Source organism: Hippocampus bargibanti, linkage group LG04 (assembly GCF_051943395.1).
Source record: "Hippocampus bargibanti isolate YZ-2025 linkage group LG04, ASM5194339v1, whole genome shotgun sequence".
Taxonomy (NCBI): Eukaryota; Metazoa; Chordata; class Actinopteri; order Syngnathiformes; family Syngnathidae; genus Hippocampus; species Hippocampus bargibanti.
In genome coordinates, this window is record NC_142737.1 from 14,624,824 (window position 1) to 14,641,970 (window position 17,147).

At 39.9% G+C, this 17,147-nt stretch overlaps 3 protein-coding genes across 3 annotated transcripts in view; all 3 read left to right on the plus strand.

The window, feature by feature from the left end:
- Window positions 1–12,503, plus strand: part of ssbp2a (single stranded DNA binding protein 2a) — a 76,776-nt gene extending 64,273 nt beyond the window's left edge. Inside the window, exons 5-17 of the mRNA XM_088994224.1 lie at window positions 1,358–1,447; window positions 4,295–4,354; window positions 4,468–4,534; window positions 4,600–4,670; window positions 4,749–4,816; window positions 7,299–7,347; window positions 7,505–7,540; window positions 9,110–9,164; window positions 9,246–9,316; window positions 9,449–9,527; window positions 9,608–9,636; window positions 9,715–9,813; window positions 10,705–12,503. Coding sequence (XP_088850350.1) covers window positions 1,358–1,447; window positions 4,295–4,354; window positions 4,468–4,534; window positions 4,600–4,670; window positions 4,749–4,816; window positions 7,299–7,347; window positions 7,505–7,540; window positions 9,110–9,164; window positions 9,246–9,316; window positions 9,449–9,527; window positions 9,608–9,636; window positions 9,715–9,813; window positions 10,705–10,734 — 804 coding nt within the window. The 3' untranslated portion in view covers window positions 10,735–12,503. The remainder of the gene's footprint in view (window positions 1–1,357; window positions 1,448–4,294; window positions 4,355–4,467; window positions 4,535–4,599; window positions 4,671–4,748; window positions 4,817–7,298; window positions 7,348–7,504; window positions 7,541–9,109; window positions 9,165–9,245; window positions 9,317–9,448; window positions 9,528–9,607; window positions 9,637–9,714; window positions 9,814–10,704) is intronic.
- The window catches only part of LOC148899157 (ladderlectin-like), a 256,335-nt gene that overhangs the window by 124,646 nt on the left and 114,542 nt on the right, over window positions 1–17,147 (plus strand). The gene's annotated exons all lie outside the window — the stretch shown is intronic.
- LOC148899163 (uncharacterized) lies at window positions 13,383–17,126 on the plus strand. Its single transcript, XM_088994227.1, has 6 exons — window positions 13,383–13,558; window positions 15,482–15,624; window positions 15,698–15,765; window positions 16,471–16,599; window positions 16,679–16,774; window positions 16,858–17,126. Exons 1-6 carry the CDS (start codon window positions 13,448–13,450, stop codon window positions 16,923–16,925), a joined length of 615 nt encoding a protein of 204 aa, XP_088850353.1. The 5' UTR covers window positions 13,383–13,447; the 3' UTR covers window positions 16,926–17,126.

Below are 17,147 nucleotides of genomic sequence, written 5' to 3' on the forward strand. Positions count from 1 at the left end.
TCTCTCTCTCTCTCAGTCTCTCTCTCTCTCTGTCTGTCTGTCTTTCTGTCTCTCTCTCTTTCTTTCTGCCTCTCTCTCTGAGCATGAAGGCAAACTCAGCGAACCTCCAGGCTGCCACGGTGCAGATGCGTTCTGGGTAATCCAGGGTGCAAGAAAATGAGAATGAAATGGATGAAAACTCACAAAAGCTACTCTCTTGATGTCGTTACGTGTTCCACAACGTCTGTATCCACATCCACATTTTCTCCCAAAGCTTGGTTTGCATCAGCAGTGAACAGTGTGAGGAAATGTGAAAGAAAATGTGGAAAAATGAGGGAATAGCAAATTCGGGTGGTTGGTGGAGCCGAGGAGAATTTGAGTGTGTCGTCAGTCTGCTTTTATCTCAGCCCTGATTAAACCCTGTTCCTCTGCGACCTGCAAAGTCAGCAGGCCGTAACTTCAGAGAATCGGGGTGACTTCCACCTCCGTCCATTGCCTTTGGTGAGGAGGGAAAGTCATCACTGAAGAACAAAAGGGGAGTGGGAAGACACTTGCTGATAAAAAAAACACCAGACGCCATGTTCCAATGTCATCATCAGAGATGTAACTGTTCACATTGTAGTAACATGTCAAGATGAGATGGTAGGAGGGCATTGGTTGAAAAGGTTGACAGGGGCTCAAATGTGGCAAACAAGGTAGAAAAAACAACATGCATGGATTGTCTTTGTCTGTGTCTTTGTTTTGTCATATTGTCTTTGTGCTGTCATATTATTTGTTGTTTTGTTTTGTTTTTTTTCATTTGACTTCAAGACAGCGCCGCAAGAGGTATTTTGTTTTTCTACTTTCATTCCTTTCATCACTTTGCTGCTGTGAAATGTAAATTTCTCCACTGTGAGACTAATAAAGGCAAATCCAATCCAAAAATGAACTTGTTTTGTTAACTATTTGACTATTATGACTATTCTCTTACTGAGAGAAACTGTTTTTATTTCCCGATTCCAGATATACATTCCAGAACCAGGTGAAACTGTGATTAAAAAAAATGAAGATATTGAACAATAAAAAAAAAAATACCTGAACTCATACTTTAAACACGTGTAACTTTTAACATATTTAAATGTTTAGAAGTGAACACACACAAAATGCTAAGCATAAAATGTAGCGTCCGTGCGTATACATGTATGTGACTTTAACTCATTCACAAATGTATTCAGGAAATGAAAATATGTACGTAGGATGCTATTCCCGTATTTCTTCGGGTTTTGTTTTTTCATGCTTGAGTAAATTTGACATCCGACTCCATATTGCAGCCAATCCAATCCAAAAGTACCTTGCACTCTATAAACGAGGTATCTCGTTATTTACTCTCATTTTTCAGAGTGCAGCAGCAGCCCCAAGTCCCGTACTCGGGAACCTTCCCCCAGGAGATGGCATGTCCGTGGGTCCGGTCCCACCAGGATTTTTTCAGGTGAGCGTATTGCAAAAATTATACAGTGAGTACATGATGGTGAGTGTGCCAGGTGCTCATTGATTAGTTGTCTTCATTAACCCATCTCTGATGCTAGCATCTGACATGCAGCTCAGTAACTGTAACGGGCCTTTCTTGAGTTGCAACTTTCAAAAAGTAGCTGTTGAAGTTAACTCCTTCACTGCTATTCACAAATTAATTCAGGAATTGAAAATATGATGTAAAGCGCCATTCCCGAATTTGTTTGGGTTTTGTTTTTTCTTCTTTGAGTGCCGATAAAGCAGTGGCCATGGCCGATGGCAATTTTTTTTTACTTTCCACAAAGGGGCAGCATTTCCCTTTTTTCCAGGTGTGCGCTTTGTTCCAGCTTCAGCTGTTGTTAAAACCCGATATGAACCAATATCTATGTATAGGCATTGTATTTTGAACAGCCGCCCTCATTTCAAGCTCATATAACTCCAGACTAATATAATTTAGGAATGAACAATTTTTTACTGATGAAAGAAGAGAGTCTAAAGTGTCTAACGCTACATTGAATGTTTATGTAGTACCAAAACTCAATATACTGTGGGTCCTGGAATTCAGGTGACAATGACAAAGACCCAGGATTTTTTTGTGTGTATTGACTAAATTACAAACTTGTTCCCAATTAAGTTGAAATGGAGTGTTGAAAAATAAATTACAACAGAATACAGTACAATGATTTGCAAGTCATGTTGCTGACATCGTCTTTCATTGAAAAAGGCATTGTTTGGATGGCAACATGTTTGTCCAAAACCTGAAGGCACTTTTCATCATTAATAACGCATTGACTGTGTGCAAGTTAGCCATGCCACTGGCACTAAAACAGCACGATATCATCACAGATGCTGGCTTTTGAACTTTGCGTCCAGAACAGTACGGATGGTTCTTTTCTCTCTTTGGCCCGGAGGACACAACATCCACACTTTCCCAAAACAATTGGTAGTGTGGACTCATCAGACCACAGAACTGTTTTCTACTTTGCATCAGTCCATCTTCGATGAGCTCAGGCCCAAAGAAGCCGGCGGCGTTTCTGGGAGACGTTGATAAATGACTTTTGCTTTGCATGGTAGAATTTTAAGTTGCACTTGCGGATGTATTTTCTCACATTGGTTTTCTGAAGTGTTCCGAAGTCCTTGTGGTGATATCCTTTGCATATTGATGTTGGTTTTCGATGCAGTGCCGCCTGAAGGATTGTAGGTCAAGGGCATTCAAAGTTGGCTTTCGGTCTTACCACTTAATATGTCGTCATAACTCCAGATTCTGATATTACAGACCACAGATTAAAAAAAATCCCCAAATTGCTTGATTTTGTAACATTGTACATTAACTGTTTAACTATTTTCTCATGCAGTTCATCACAAAAGAGTGAACCACGTCATTTCCACCTACTATATATACTTTTAGACAAGGGTGTCAAACTCATTTTTTTGCCACAGGGCACATTGTAGCAACGGGTTCCTCTTGGGGGCTGTTATGCATTTGGGGAAGCCATTAGAATGTTTAATCCCCTCCACATATTACATGTAGAGCACACATCAATTTCAGGAATAACTACTTTTAAATTTTGAAGTAAAAAATAATGACTGTTATTGTGGTTTATATGGGGCAATTAGACTTTGTGGTTCGGACTTTAGCAAGCATTGTGGAATTTCACAAATTTGATGTGCTTTCGCGGGCCGAAGAAAATTATGTGGCGGGCCAGATTTGGCCCCCGGGCCTTGACTTTGACGCCTGTGCTTTAAGATGCACGATTGATTCATTTACTCTTTTTCTTCACTATTAATATCTTTCGACTTACTATTCATTTGTTGATAGCATAATGAGAAAAGATAGAGATAAATATACACCACTCCATTTGTGTATTTGCAAGGTGTACCCCAGTTAATGCTTGGAAAAAGACCGACTATACCTTAGCAAAGACAGTAAGTGTCAAACTCGATTCCTGGATGTTTTCCAGGTCTTCCTGTTGCAACACACCTAATTACAATGAACAAGGTAAATGCCATGCTTCCATATAGCTTGCTGATGATGTGATCATTTGAATCAGGTGTTTTGCTACAAAGAGATTTGGAAAAGATGCAGGACATTGGTCACAGGGCACGTTAACCAGTCAAAGGGCACGTAAAGAAACAGACAACCACTCATACAAACATTCACACCTTCAGAGTGGTAACGAAACCCACATTGGCTGCATTGAATTCAGGGAAATGTATCAACCAGTGCATTGATGGTGACATGAGTGCCAGATCGCAAACACAAAAGCTTTGTCGCCTCCTTGTGGTAAGATCTAAAACTACTTCTCGTGTGGTACTACACGGCATTATGGTGTGAGTGGCATTCCTCGTGGTCACCTTTACCAAATGAAATAAAAGTAAGAGAAATAATTTCCTTCACTGTACAACATAGCGACCTGCCAGTTAGCACGTCCATCTCGATGTCCTGGAGTTTGGTCGGGTTTTGAGTCTCAATTTGGGTTTTCGACGGGTATGCTGGCCTGCACATACGTTCCCAAATAATGAGTTCAGTTTGTTTTCCTAACAAACCGACTGTCAATCATTTTAGAATGGTTAAAAATAATGATTCGATGTTCATATTGTGTTTTGCTGTCTTGAATTGCGTTATTACTTTAATGGTGTCATTGATTGCAATACTTTTCGTGTGTGATTATGTCATTTTGGTGTCATTTTCTCAGTTAAAGGCAAACAATACATACCTCTGGCGTCACACTGCGGCAAACGAAAAGAGCAGAGTTACTAAAATGCATGGCACTTCAACTTTGCCATTGTTTTGGTTTCAACCTCAATTCGCATCTCTTTGTTACAGCCTTTTATGTCCCCTCGATACCCGGGAGGACCCAGACCACCTCTCAGATTACCTAATCAGGTACGTGGCACAGCGCCCTCTCTTGGTAGGCTCAAACACAGCAGCGACAAAGACGAAAAGGGAATCTGCGTTCGTGGACGTGATACGAATGACGAATTGGATCTCGTCTGCAGGGGCTTGGTGGTGTGCCAGGAAGTCAGCCTATGTTGCCCAGTGGCATGGACCCCACAAGACAGCAAGGTGAGTCCAGGTAGATCCAAGCATGCATGGAAGGACACTTGTAAATTGTATTTTCTGTGTTCTAGGTCACCCAAATATGGGGGGGCCAATGCAGCGGATGACGCCACCTCGGGGCATGGTGCCCCTCGGGCCGCAGGTGTGTATGTGTGTGTGTGATCCCTGGTTGGCGGCTCTCTTTTAGTCTTAAACACTGATTCGGTTCTCATGTTTGTAGGGCTACGGAGGAGGAATGAGGCCGCCACTGAATGCACTTGTTGGGCCTGGAATGCCGGGTCTCAACATGTAAGTTGTACAAATCAAACAGACATGCTTTTGTATTGATGTTTTACAAAAATATAAATGTGTCGAATATTTTTAATAGTTGTTTTAATCATAAAATAATTATTCATTCTCATTTTGTAAAGATTCATAGTTAGGATGTTTCAGAAAAAAAGTCTACCTCCTGATGAGTTTAACCCTCACATCATGAATATCACGAAATATATGAACGTAATACAGTATATAATAGTTTTTAATCTATTCTTCTTCTTCTTGATTTATTTATTACTTAATTCATTAACAATATATGAATTCAAAAAACATATAGTATGAACATTGGATTGAATTGGATTTGCCTTTATTAGTCTCACAGTGGAGAAATTTACATTTCACAGCAGCAAAATGATACATAATACATAATACATATAATAATACATAATACAGTGTACACAGTGGGGCCTCGGTTTACGAACACCTTGCCTTACGAACTTTTCGGTTTACGAACGTTAAATTTATGAAAATTAAACCTTGGATTAAGCTCTACGTTTCGCGATACACACCCCCCACCACGGCTGGCGGAGTACTCTTCGGCGGAAGAACACCAAAGCACACGACCGAACAGCGCCCAGCCGGCCTACCTTTCCACACCCCGTTTCTATGAGTGCACACGTCGATTGTCTTCAACGCTACTTATGCTGTTATGGGACCGAAAAAGACCCCACCACAGGCTCGTGTTCAGCCGAAGGAGACACAAATCAAAATTACAGTCGAGGAGAAGAAGGAGATCATTGAGAAACACGAACAAGGTGGGCGTTTTGCGGCTTTCATGTGAATCTCAGCCTGACACATTTCCCACACTGTGTGTCACTTCCCTGAGAGTAAATTTCTACTACCGTTCTACAAATAAAGAGCCCAGTACCGATATGCTAAGTCCACCATTGCTACCATACTTCGCAACAAAGCTTTACACAAAGGCGTTATTTACTCGATGCTTTCATGTGACTAATGACACCGAACTTGTCACGTGCGAGTTGACAGCTGGGGTGGGGCCGCCGCTCCCAACCTCCGCCAGCTGCTGTCAATCCCCTAATCACCTCACCAGTGACATGATGACACCTCGGGCGTAAGTTTGTTGCTTTCTGGGATCGCGAGTTTTTGCACCCCCGTGTGCCATTTTATTTTGCCAAGCTTGATAGGCTGGACGGATCGCCCCCGCCCGCCTTCTTTTGTCCTGTCATTATGGGTCCGTGGAATCATCGGACTCGCGCCTTTTGTTGAAATAAAATCTCTGCCAGCACCTACGGGACTCGAAGTGGGTGCAGATGACATCGATGAGCTTGTTGCTGACCATAATGAGGTCCTCAAGACAGGATTTGATTTGCCTTCAAGAGGACAAGCAGAAGCAAGCCATTTAGGAGTTGTCATCTGAGGGTGAGGAGGAGGAGATGGCTGCTAAGTGGAATGATGTGCAGGCTTTTATTGAAGAGTTCCATCCTGAAAAGTCTGTGGCTATGAGAATCATCAACATGATCAATGATAATGTGATGCCTCAGTTTCGTAAGTTGCTTCCTTACAAGTAAGGAAGCAACATGTGTCAATTAAGAGCCATCAACGACCATCACAAATGTAAATAAAGTGACTTTATTATATAGTGCAGTGTATTTCTTTCATTACACTACAATAGCACATTTATTATACATAGAATAAGGTATATTGTGTGTAGTTTTAAGGCTTATTTAGTTGAAAATTATATTTTATGGAGACCTGGGAACGGATTATTCTCATTTTAATGGTTTCCTATCGGAAATTAATTTTTGGGATACACACTTTTCGCCTTACACACTCTGGGAACCAATTAAGTTAGTAAGCCAAGGCACCGCTGTAATAATAATAATAATAATAATAATAATAATAGATTACAAACTGTAATATACTATGTCACATTTATATATTTAGTGCTATTTATATTCACATTCATATTCATATTATTATTATTATTGATTTGTTTAATAAACAATATATGAATTCAATAAACATACAGTATGAACATAATACAGTGAATAATAATAATAATAATAATAATAATAATAGATTTCAAACTGTAATATATTGTGTAACATTTATATATTTGGTGTTATTAATATTAATATTAATATTAATTACTGAATCATTAATTACTGAATACGAAAGCTAAACAGCTAAAAAGCTAAGCTGTTTTTTCTTCATTGTGTATGTGCTTGTGTGCGTGCGTGTGTGCTTGTGTGCGTGTGTGTGTGTGTGTGTGTGTGTGTGTGTGTGTGTGTGTGTGCGTGTGTGTGTGTGTGTGTGTGTGTGTGTGTGTGTGTGCGTGTGTGTGTGTGTGCGTGTGTGTGTGTGTGTGTGTGTGTGTGTGTGTGTGTGTGTGTGTGTGTGTGTTCTCTCTGGCTATAAATGAGTGTGTTTTTGCCAAGTCAGTCCAATGTGTCTGAAGCAATGACTGAGACTCAAGTGTGTCTGTGCATTCCAGGGGGCCGGGAGGTGGGAGACCCTGGCCAAATCCTCCAAATTCAAACTCTGTGAGTGTTCCACTTGTTCCACTCATCTTCACATTTCATTGAACATTTTTTTAAATTGTTAAAGCACTTGGTAACACCTGCTGCTGTTGTGAAAGCACGGTATAAATAAATATGTATGACTTTGTATTGTTTACGCCGTTGTTGCATGTCTTTCCAGACTCCTTATTCGTCCGCATCTCCAGGTAGTTATGTGGTATGTATTGTTAATCTCGAGGGTTCGATTTTTACAGTATGTAAATATGCTGTAAGTTTTATTTGTTTCTCCCAGAAATTTAGAAAACATAAATACACATGCACTACAACTAGTCTTATTTCACAATAAGCGCCAGCCTGGTCAATCATGACCACTTTTTAACTCATTCACTGCCAGATGATGTGCAAAAATGTGTCCACTCCAGTGCCAAGGTTTTTGTCATTTTTATTACAATCACAGGACCCACAGAATATTGAGTTTTAGGACTACATAAGCATTCAATGCAGCGTAAGAATCGTTAGACTCTCTTCTTTCATCAGAAAAATAGTTAATTCCTAAATTATATGGGTCTGGAGTTATCTGCGCTTGAAAGGTGGGTGGCTGTATGAAAGACAAATAATAAATTCGTGAATGGCATCAAATGAGTTAAAAGTAGTTGAAAAACCGCTTAGTGCACTGTCAGTTGGAGTTTTGTGTCAAACAAAACATAAATCACCACACGTTTTTTTCAAATGTGTGTATGATCGATTTCATGTCAAATAGTTCCATAAAAATGTCTGACTCCGAATGAAAATTAATGCCGCTCCAGGTTAGTCATTCTGAACCAAGCGAAATCGACCAAATGCATTTTATTTGCTGATTTTGAAATAGACGCTCCCCAACTTACGAACGAGATATGTTCTGAAGGTGAATTTGTTCATAAGTTGCTTCAGTGCTACTGTATATTTTGTATGGAATGTATGTTTAAGGCTTACATAAGTATGTTTAAAGGACAACCAACACCATTTTTTTGTTTCCTAACTGACATCAGAAAAACGTTTTATAGCATCTAAAATACCCAAAACACACAGGCTATTATTTTTAGTCAAATGTAAAACACCAATAAAAATTACTTAAAGTATCCCAAAACTACTTCAAAATGACCTCGGAGATGGCGAGTTTCAGAAGGTCCCGCCCCCTTGTTCATGACGTCACGGCAGGACGTCTTGCCTTGCTCTATAATCAAAACAATGGCTTCAGATTTGGAGAAGATGCTTTCTTGTTACTCATCCAGTTATGAATATGATTCAAATAGTTCTGAGGAGGAAAGCATAAGTGTTTGCAATCGATTAAAGAAGTCCTTCTGTATCAATTCGAGCCGTCTGGACTCCAATGTATCATCCCAGAAAATGCACCAAAGCGTCGTAGGCGTCGGTTGTCCTTTAAGGTTTATATAAGTATGTTTAAGGCTTGTATAAGCCACCTATATTGGTTTGTACTTAAAAATAAACATTTAATAAAATATATGCTCTATAAAAATATGTACATGTACAACTGGAGAGAATACTCCATCTGTGACTCTAAAAAATGTTCGTATGTACCGTTGTTGGCAACTCAAATGTTCGTAATTAGGGGAGTGCCTGGAAACTCGTGACCCATCGGCAGGTTGGCATCTATGCAAAATAGTGTTATATCATTACAAACATTTTCCTGAGCTCAAGATATGCATGGAAAATAACTAATCAGGCATTCCTGAATTCTGAGGCATACCGAAATGGTTCTCATCGTTTTTTTAAAAACACATTTCAGGGACCTCCGGGAGGAGGAGGACCACCCGGGACCCCCATCATGCCAAGTCCAGCAGGTAAGATATGCAAGTAGTCGTCTGTGTACTTGTCACTTCCTCCTTTTATCATCACTTTGCACCCCCCCCCCCCCCCAACAGATTCAACCAACTCTGGAGACAACATGTACACTATGATCAGCACAGGTCCCCCAGGTGGCAGTCGACCAAATGTGAGTTCTTGCTATTTTTACCACATCTGTGTGATCCCGGCTTCAATTTAGCACCAGATTGCAGAAGCTATTATTGTCACTTTGTGATCTTTGTGACCTGAGCGTCACTTTCCGCTGCACGCGTGTCCCCAGTTCCCGATGGGGGCTGGAGGCGACGGCTCATTAGGGGGAATGGCTGGAATGGAGCCTCATCACATGAATGGATCATTAGGTACAAGAACAAAGGGATGTCATTTATCAAATAATTAGTTGAGAAATATGTTAATGACTCATGTCATGTACTTTACTCAGGGTCTGGCGATATGGACAGTCTCCCAAAGGTAAGATAATATTTTAAACACCCTGACGGTTACTGAAGGCAAGTGCTCTTTATTATCTAGCTTGTTGTGTCTATTCAGAACTCGCCAGGTAATCTGAGTATGAGTAACCAGCCAGGAACCCCCAGAGAGGATGGAGAGATGACCGGAAACTTCCTCAACCCTTTTCAGAGTGAAAGTGTGAGTTTGTCAAGTCAGAGAGCAACAATGCTAACCCTTTCAGGGACATCGGTTACTACAGTGGAAGGGTTATCGTGTTTTCTGGTTATAGGGTGCATGAAAGGAGTTAAAAATGCCACAAGCACGGTTGTTTTTTTCTGACAACATTAATCCATCTCAGACCTATATGAACTCAGGCTACTAAAATTGTATCCATTTCTATGCGTCTGTGTAAGCTCTCAGTCGTACAGGAGTGGTCCATCGATGAGAAGGTTTCTTCAGCCGTCATCTGTACAAAAGTGAAGAAACTTTTGTACAGATGACGGCTGAAGAAACCTTCTCATCTATCCATTTCTATGATATACTGTACATTGAGTGGTTTGCACATCGAATTCCCAGTAGAAAGATACCGGGTTCAATTTCTGCAGGAGTTTTCATCTTTGTACTGTGCTTGTCTGGGTTTTTTTCCGGGTGATTGAACACTTTAAAATTGTCCCGAGTTGCGATTGTGAATTGGAATGGTTGTTTGTTTCTATGTGCCCTGCAATTGGCTGGCAACCAGTTCAGGGACAGGCCCCAGCAACCACCGCGATCCTCGTGGGGATAAATAAAAAACGGATTGGAGTGGTCACACAATAAAGTTGTTCTTGCTCTCGTTACATGAAGTCAAACTTGAACCAATTTCCGGACTATAGAGTGCACCTATTATAAGCCTCACCCAGTACATTTTTAAAGGAAAAAACATTTTGTACATACATAAACTGCACGCATGTGCCCCAATTGAAACATGAGATGTATTTATAAAGAAAGACAGTACACAGAAAAAGCCACAATCACCGTAGTGGTGAACCCCAGTTGAGAGCAACATCAGATCCATTTGTCTGACAGGATATCTTTCATGCCTCTCCACAGTATTCTCCAAACATGACCATGAGCGTGTGAAGATGAGGTCAGCAGCCCGCTAGCTTACCTGCTCCCAGCCTTTGAGCAAAAAGCAACGGATCACATCTGATGTCACGTCGACCTGTGACTCCTCATCCTCACCTTTGACCTCTCCTATCACGGGGTGGCCTTTGCCCGAACACGACCCCGCTTTTTCCCAATGTTTGTCTTATCTATCTTGCCCCGTTCCAAATAACCATTTGGCCAAATATCGATTCCCCTTTCTGCAACTATGCGACTGTATAAAGGAAACAATGGAGACGCATGCAGGAACATTTAAGGTTGTTTGAGCGTGGACCTTTCCTACCCTGCTGACAAGACGGCCAGCGTCCTATTTATTTGAAAATTTAAACGCAGTTCACATGGTTAACTCTTCTGTATCTGATTTCCACCATCAACTTTTGTTTTTTTTTAATAACTTTTTTAAATAAGTGTTTCTCATAAGAGAATTAACGACACATTGCCTCGACGTTTATTTGATTTACTGCCGCTTTGAATGTTGACTTTTCTCTATTTGTTTGTCCTACAGTCACACGGTGTACTTCAAAATGTAACATACCAAGATGTGTTTTCCTTTTTAACTCTAAAAAGCAGCTTTAGATAAAAATAATGTAATATTAACCCATTCACTGCCATTCACGAATTTGTCGGGAATTGAAAATATGACAGAGCACCATTCCCGAATTTGTTCGGGTTGTGTTTTTTCTTGTTTGGGTGCTGCCCATGGCCTCTGGCAATGTTTTTTTCCTTTCCACAAAGGGGTCAGCATTTCCCCTTTTTCCATGTTAGCGCTTTGTCCTCGCTTTAGCTGTTGTTAAAGCGCCATATAAACCGATATGTATGTATTGCATTGCATTTTTGACATCCGCCCTCATTTCAAGCTTATATAACTCCAAACCCATATCATTTAGAAATTAACTCATTTTTTCTGATGAAATTAGAGAGTCTAAGGTTTCTTACGCTGCATTGAATGTTTATGTAGTCCTAAAATTCAATAATCTGTTGGTCCTGGAATTCGAGTGAGCGTGACAAAAACCCTGGCACTGGAGTGGACACATTTTTACACGTCTGGCAGTGAATGAGTTAATTTGTCTTAATCGGTAATTCTTTTTATTTAATGTGGCCCCGATCGTGTGCTTTCTGAATTGTGATGCCAAATAATGAACAATATTCACTACAAGTTGATTCATGGCTGCAACTGCGCATGTGCATTTCTATTGGCTATTTGTATATGAGAGAACGCAAAAATATTTCGTATTGAAAACTTCAACTCATCATCCGATAAACTGTGACATCAGTGTGGACGAAAAGGCTGCATTGGTACAGAACGTGGGATTGTTTCAAATACGTTTTTTGAAATATTTTATTTATGGTGTACAAAAGGTCCACATGCCTGTGAACATCCTGGATTACTCATTCCTAACTGCAAAGTGTACAGCCCACAAATGTAGCTCTCTGTCTTGTTTGTGTATTTGATATTATGATTCAGATTATTTAATGAAAATTCGAACTGCTATTGGAAAAGATGGTCTGATGATGATAATGACGATGATGCAATGTGACAACATTTTTTTAACAAGTATGAAGCCATAGGTGCAGGTACAAGATGGCACATTTGTAAATCGAACCATGTTTGGTGGCAGTATGTTGAATTCCAATTGTGATGTGTTCACTTCTTTTTTTTTTATTCTTATATTTCAGTTTTTGTAAATATACAGAGAAGTATTTCATGGTTTTGGATATGCTGTTATAAAGCTTCTCTTCCCTCGGCCAATGTCTCTTTTGTGTGTTTAGTGATTAATTTTCCTCATGTGTTGTGACTACAGTGGTCCATGTGACCTGATGTGGGATATTATGGAATACTTTGGCACTTGAGAGCCAAAATTATTACGTATAATGACTGAGCCTTTTGGACTGTAATTATCGCATCACTATGTGAACGTGATCGCCAACGTCGGAGCATGCACTGAATTCATTGTCCCATTAAACTGCAATAGAAAAAAAGGAAATTTGGCCTGAAAGCAATTTTACTTCAAAAATGTGGATGCTACACTGTCTCTAAAGGTATTGAGTATAGTGTCTCTGCCAATATCATGGATGCCTTTTGTAGTCTTTATTAGCATTACTGCAATTTTTAGAGTGTAATACCATTTTTTTCTCCATACATATTCACACACGTCTGTCTAGATAGATAGATAGATAGATAGATAGATAGATAGATAGATAGATAGATAGATAGATAGATAGATAGATAGATAGATAGATAGATAGATAGATAGATAGATAGATAGATAGATATATTTTTGCATTTTTTTAATGCTTGATATGTAGTTTTGACCCTCCCCACCCTCCAGGGGTCCAAAAGGGCTTACTGTTTCACAACACAGTGTGTTTGTTGCAAGCAGGCTTCCTATTCATACACTGTCAGTCGGCTGTTACACAACAAGATGAATAGGACACAAGAGACTCCTGGCTACTGGCCATCAAATGTGAGAGGTGATGGTGTGTGTGTGTGTGTGTGTGTGTGTGTGTGTGTGTGTGTGTGTGTGTGTGTGTGTGTGTGTGTGTGTGTGTGTGTGTGTGTGTGTGTGTGTGTGTGTGTGTGTGTGTGTGTGTGTTCCAGCCCACCGTTATACAACAACTCCCTGAGAGGCAACTCACAGGCAGCCTCTCTAAGATCCTCGCAGTCCGTGGTGACCTCGCATCTTGAGCCATGTCTGCCCAGTTGCTGGCCGTTCTGCTTGTCTTCACCTCCCTGTGCGCTGCATCTGAACCTGACTGCGAAGAGCTTGTTAAACCTCTGCAGCTGGACACCCACAGCCCTGTGAGTATTTGAGTGTGCTCAAAACTGGAACAATGCGTCCGGTGGTCTTTCACAGCTTTTGCGTCTGTTCTCATTTTTAATTTCACGTATGGTTAAGGTCTTTGGTTATTTGTCTTCATTTCAAATACACACTCTTTGCAAGGAAGTAATTACCAGCCATGACATGTTGTACACTTTCAGAATATAATGAGTTACTTTAAATTAACTAAATCAACGTTAACCCTTTCAAGGACAGCAATTACCACCATGCACATGTTATCGTGTTGCAGAGTGGATGAAAGAGTTAATTTTACTGCAGGATTATGTAAGTAATTGTTGATGACATCTTGAAATGAAAATCATCTTATTTCAATTTGTGAAAGAGCTAACTTTTGTGTTCTTTGTGTCCGTGGTTAAATAACATTATGTTCCTATCATAACACACTATATTAGTGGTAATGAGTCTCTGTAGTGGAACCCAAAAAGTGAAACATGCGGACTTCTAAGATGCTGGTTGACTTGAAAAATAATTTTCCCAGTGTAAATAATGTTAAGTTAATTAAATTGCGGCTGTCTGTAATTGTCCGTGTTAAAAATTATATTAACTGCAAATTAATCTGCAACATTTTGTTATCGTTTACTGTTATGTAATGGGAAAAAAAAGAAGTTTGATATTGTAATGTAAAAATGAATCAAACGAAAATAAAGTAAAACTACTCACCCTTCAAGAGTTATTGGAATAGGAGAAAGTTTTAAACGAAACAAAAAAAGTCAAACGACGAAAATATATTGACTTCATTTATAAGCTCCTCCATTGTTGACATCTTGTCCGATGTCACACACGAAGAAGATTATTTTAAGTTGTTGTCAATATTTCATTGAGAAAATATTGTCGAATTGCACTTTTGCTGCTGACCAGACCAATCAAGGAGCAGCACCTATGGCGAAAGATAAACTCGGGCAGAGTTTGCTTTCTGGACCACGATTTGACACCCTTGTGTCAGATGGGAGGGTTTGCATTTTGGTCGTCAGTTATTTAGTGTTGGTAGTTTCACGCTCCCATTTTACTTTACTATTTTTTATAATTAATATATAATTTTGGCAGTGGTAACAAAAGGTCCGTCAGTAGGTTAATGACGGACACCTGTTTTGCTGACGATTGACAGAGAACGAAGGTTGACGGAAGGTTGACAGTGACGGAAGTGGAGATTCATCCCCGGTATAAACGTCACCACAAGATTAGTTATAAACAGACATCTCACTTTGTCGCTGATGGACAGCGTTTTTCTTTAGGAATATTACATTGACAATATTGTCTATGTTAGTCCGAGCGGGAACTCATGTCATTTTGTAGGATCTCTATGGGGATTGTGATGTCCGTGAAGGCGGGACTTGATAACACCACTGACTTAAAAAAACATCGTTGAGACTAATATTTTGTTTGTGTATTCATTTGCATATAAAACATTATAGTTATGATTTTCTTGTAAATATTGGTGATATTATTCCTGACGAAGTAGAAGAAGACGTAAAAGAAGAAAAAGAAAAAGGAAGAAGCCAATACGAATTTCGATAAAATTAGATCGATCATTTGTTGGACTATGACTTTTTTAGGGTGGGGGGTATTAATTTAGGTAATTTTTGCTTCTTTGTGTGTTTTTTAACGGACTGAGTATACTGACAATAGATGGACTACTAGAACAGTGAAATTTAAGAAGTACTACGGTTAAAACAACATGACAAGCTGACCGACTGGTGATGTCCGGCGTGGGAAAAAAAAAGGTTGGACTGACAAATAGGTGTCCTGAGAGCTGATGGATGATCTAATTTTTCCCATTGATGATGAAGTGGTTCCCAATGATTAACATTCTTTACATCTGTGAATGTTGTTTTGTAATACGCATTAGAAAAACATTACTTAGCTCAGTATGTGGTCTGTTTCAGATCTTCGGGAAATGGATTCTTCATGTGAGCTCATGGGACAAACCGGGCCTGAAGAGTGACCTGTTGGCAGCGAACAGCTCCTGGATCGAATTGTCGCCATCCTCCCAGAGTGGGACCATCTCCCTCTACTGGGCTGACCGTCTGTAAGCACACTCGCTGGAATATTTGCTTCCAAACGGATCAATTCTTATTGCGCATTCCCCTATGATCATCCAGGAATGACAATAAATGCCTTCAGGGGTCTGCTGATGTCACCGTCTCTGGAATGACCAGTCACGCCACATGTAAGGATCGTCCATATCTCCCGTATCTTCTGGAATATAAGGCGCATCTTCAACAAATGACATATTTAAAAACCTTTTCCATACATAAGGCGCACCGGATTATGAGGCGCATGGTCAGCTTTTGAAAAAAAATATTTTTGATGCACCTTATAGTGCAGAAAATGCGGTACTTGAATGCATCATCTCTTATTCCTTTTGTGTTGCAGCCAGAAGCATTTGGCGCATATAAAGTCAATCATTATGTGCACTCCTTTTTTTCTTTTTTGCCTTGACAATCAAAATATTTGACACAACACTACAAAGAATGTTTGCCTAATAGAGGTCACCAAATGGTGGCAAAGCTCACTGTGAGGCGCTTCATCTCACTCAAACGCAGTTCCTCCAAAATGGCAAAAATTGGCATTAGATTTTGTGTGAGGATTTTTTTATATCTGCTCTCATACGTTCCTACATACCATTATGTACATTTCTCCAAATATTTAACAAGATGTATGTTTATATATGTTTGTGAAACATATTCAAAAGTACCCATTCAAATTTTTTAAAATTACCCATTGATATTCAAAAGTACCCATTGTACCCATTTCAATGTGGTGTGGTGCGCCAAAGCAAAATGTGCCATTCTCCAAATACTTCTGCACTTCACCGTATCTTATGAAGGCTAATGCTTGCTGCTATTTTTTTTCTCTCCTCATGTCCGCACAGTTAACATCAATAACCATACTTCCTACCATGAGGGCAAATATTACACAACATGCTCCGATTGCCTCCTGTCCGAAGACACCACCCTCCTCCCAGATGGCAAATCGAAGGGCCGATATCTTTTCCTTTTCAGTATGTCTTTATTCAAATGTGCCATCACTTATTACTGTAGAAAAGAATCAACCCTGTTTTCTGTTGATACCTTTCAAAGCCCGAACTGGTAAACTGGAACCATCCGAATTGGAGACCTTCAAGAAACAGGCCGTGTGTCTGAATTTCCCCCCAGAATTCTACCTGCTGGACTCAGGTACGTTTTTGTTGTTGTTTTACATTTATATCATCTCTTCTAAGTAACTTTCCTGTATCATAGCTGGGTCGGTCTGGTTTCAGATCTCTGTCCGGATGACAGGAAGACTGGTGTGACCAGTGAAGGAGAAGAGCCTACCGGTTCTGCGTAGTAAAATGTAGCACTTGATCAGACAAATATATCATACTAAGCAAACTAAATGTTCACATGTGACTCTGTGAAGTGGAATAATCTTATGTAAAACGTTTTGTTGATTTATCTTTTCGGGCGGTAGGCGCTAAATGGACCTCCGCATCCATATTATGGCAGAGAACACTGGTTAATTGTCGTGGGATTAAACAAATGCAATTCCTCTCTGTGGGGTTCTTCTCAA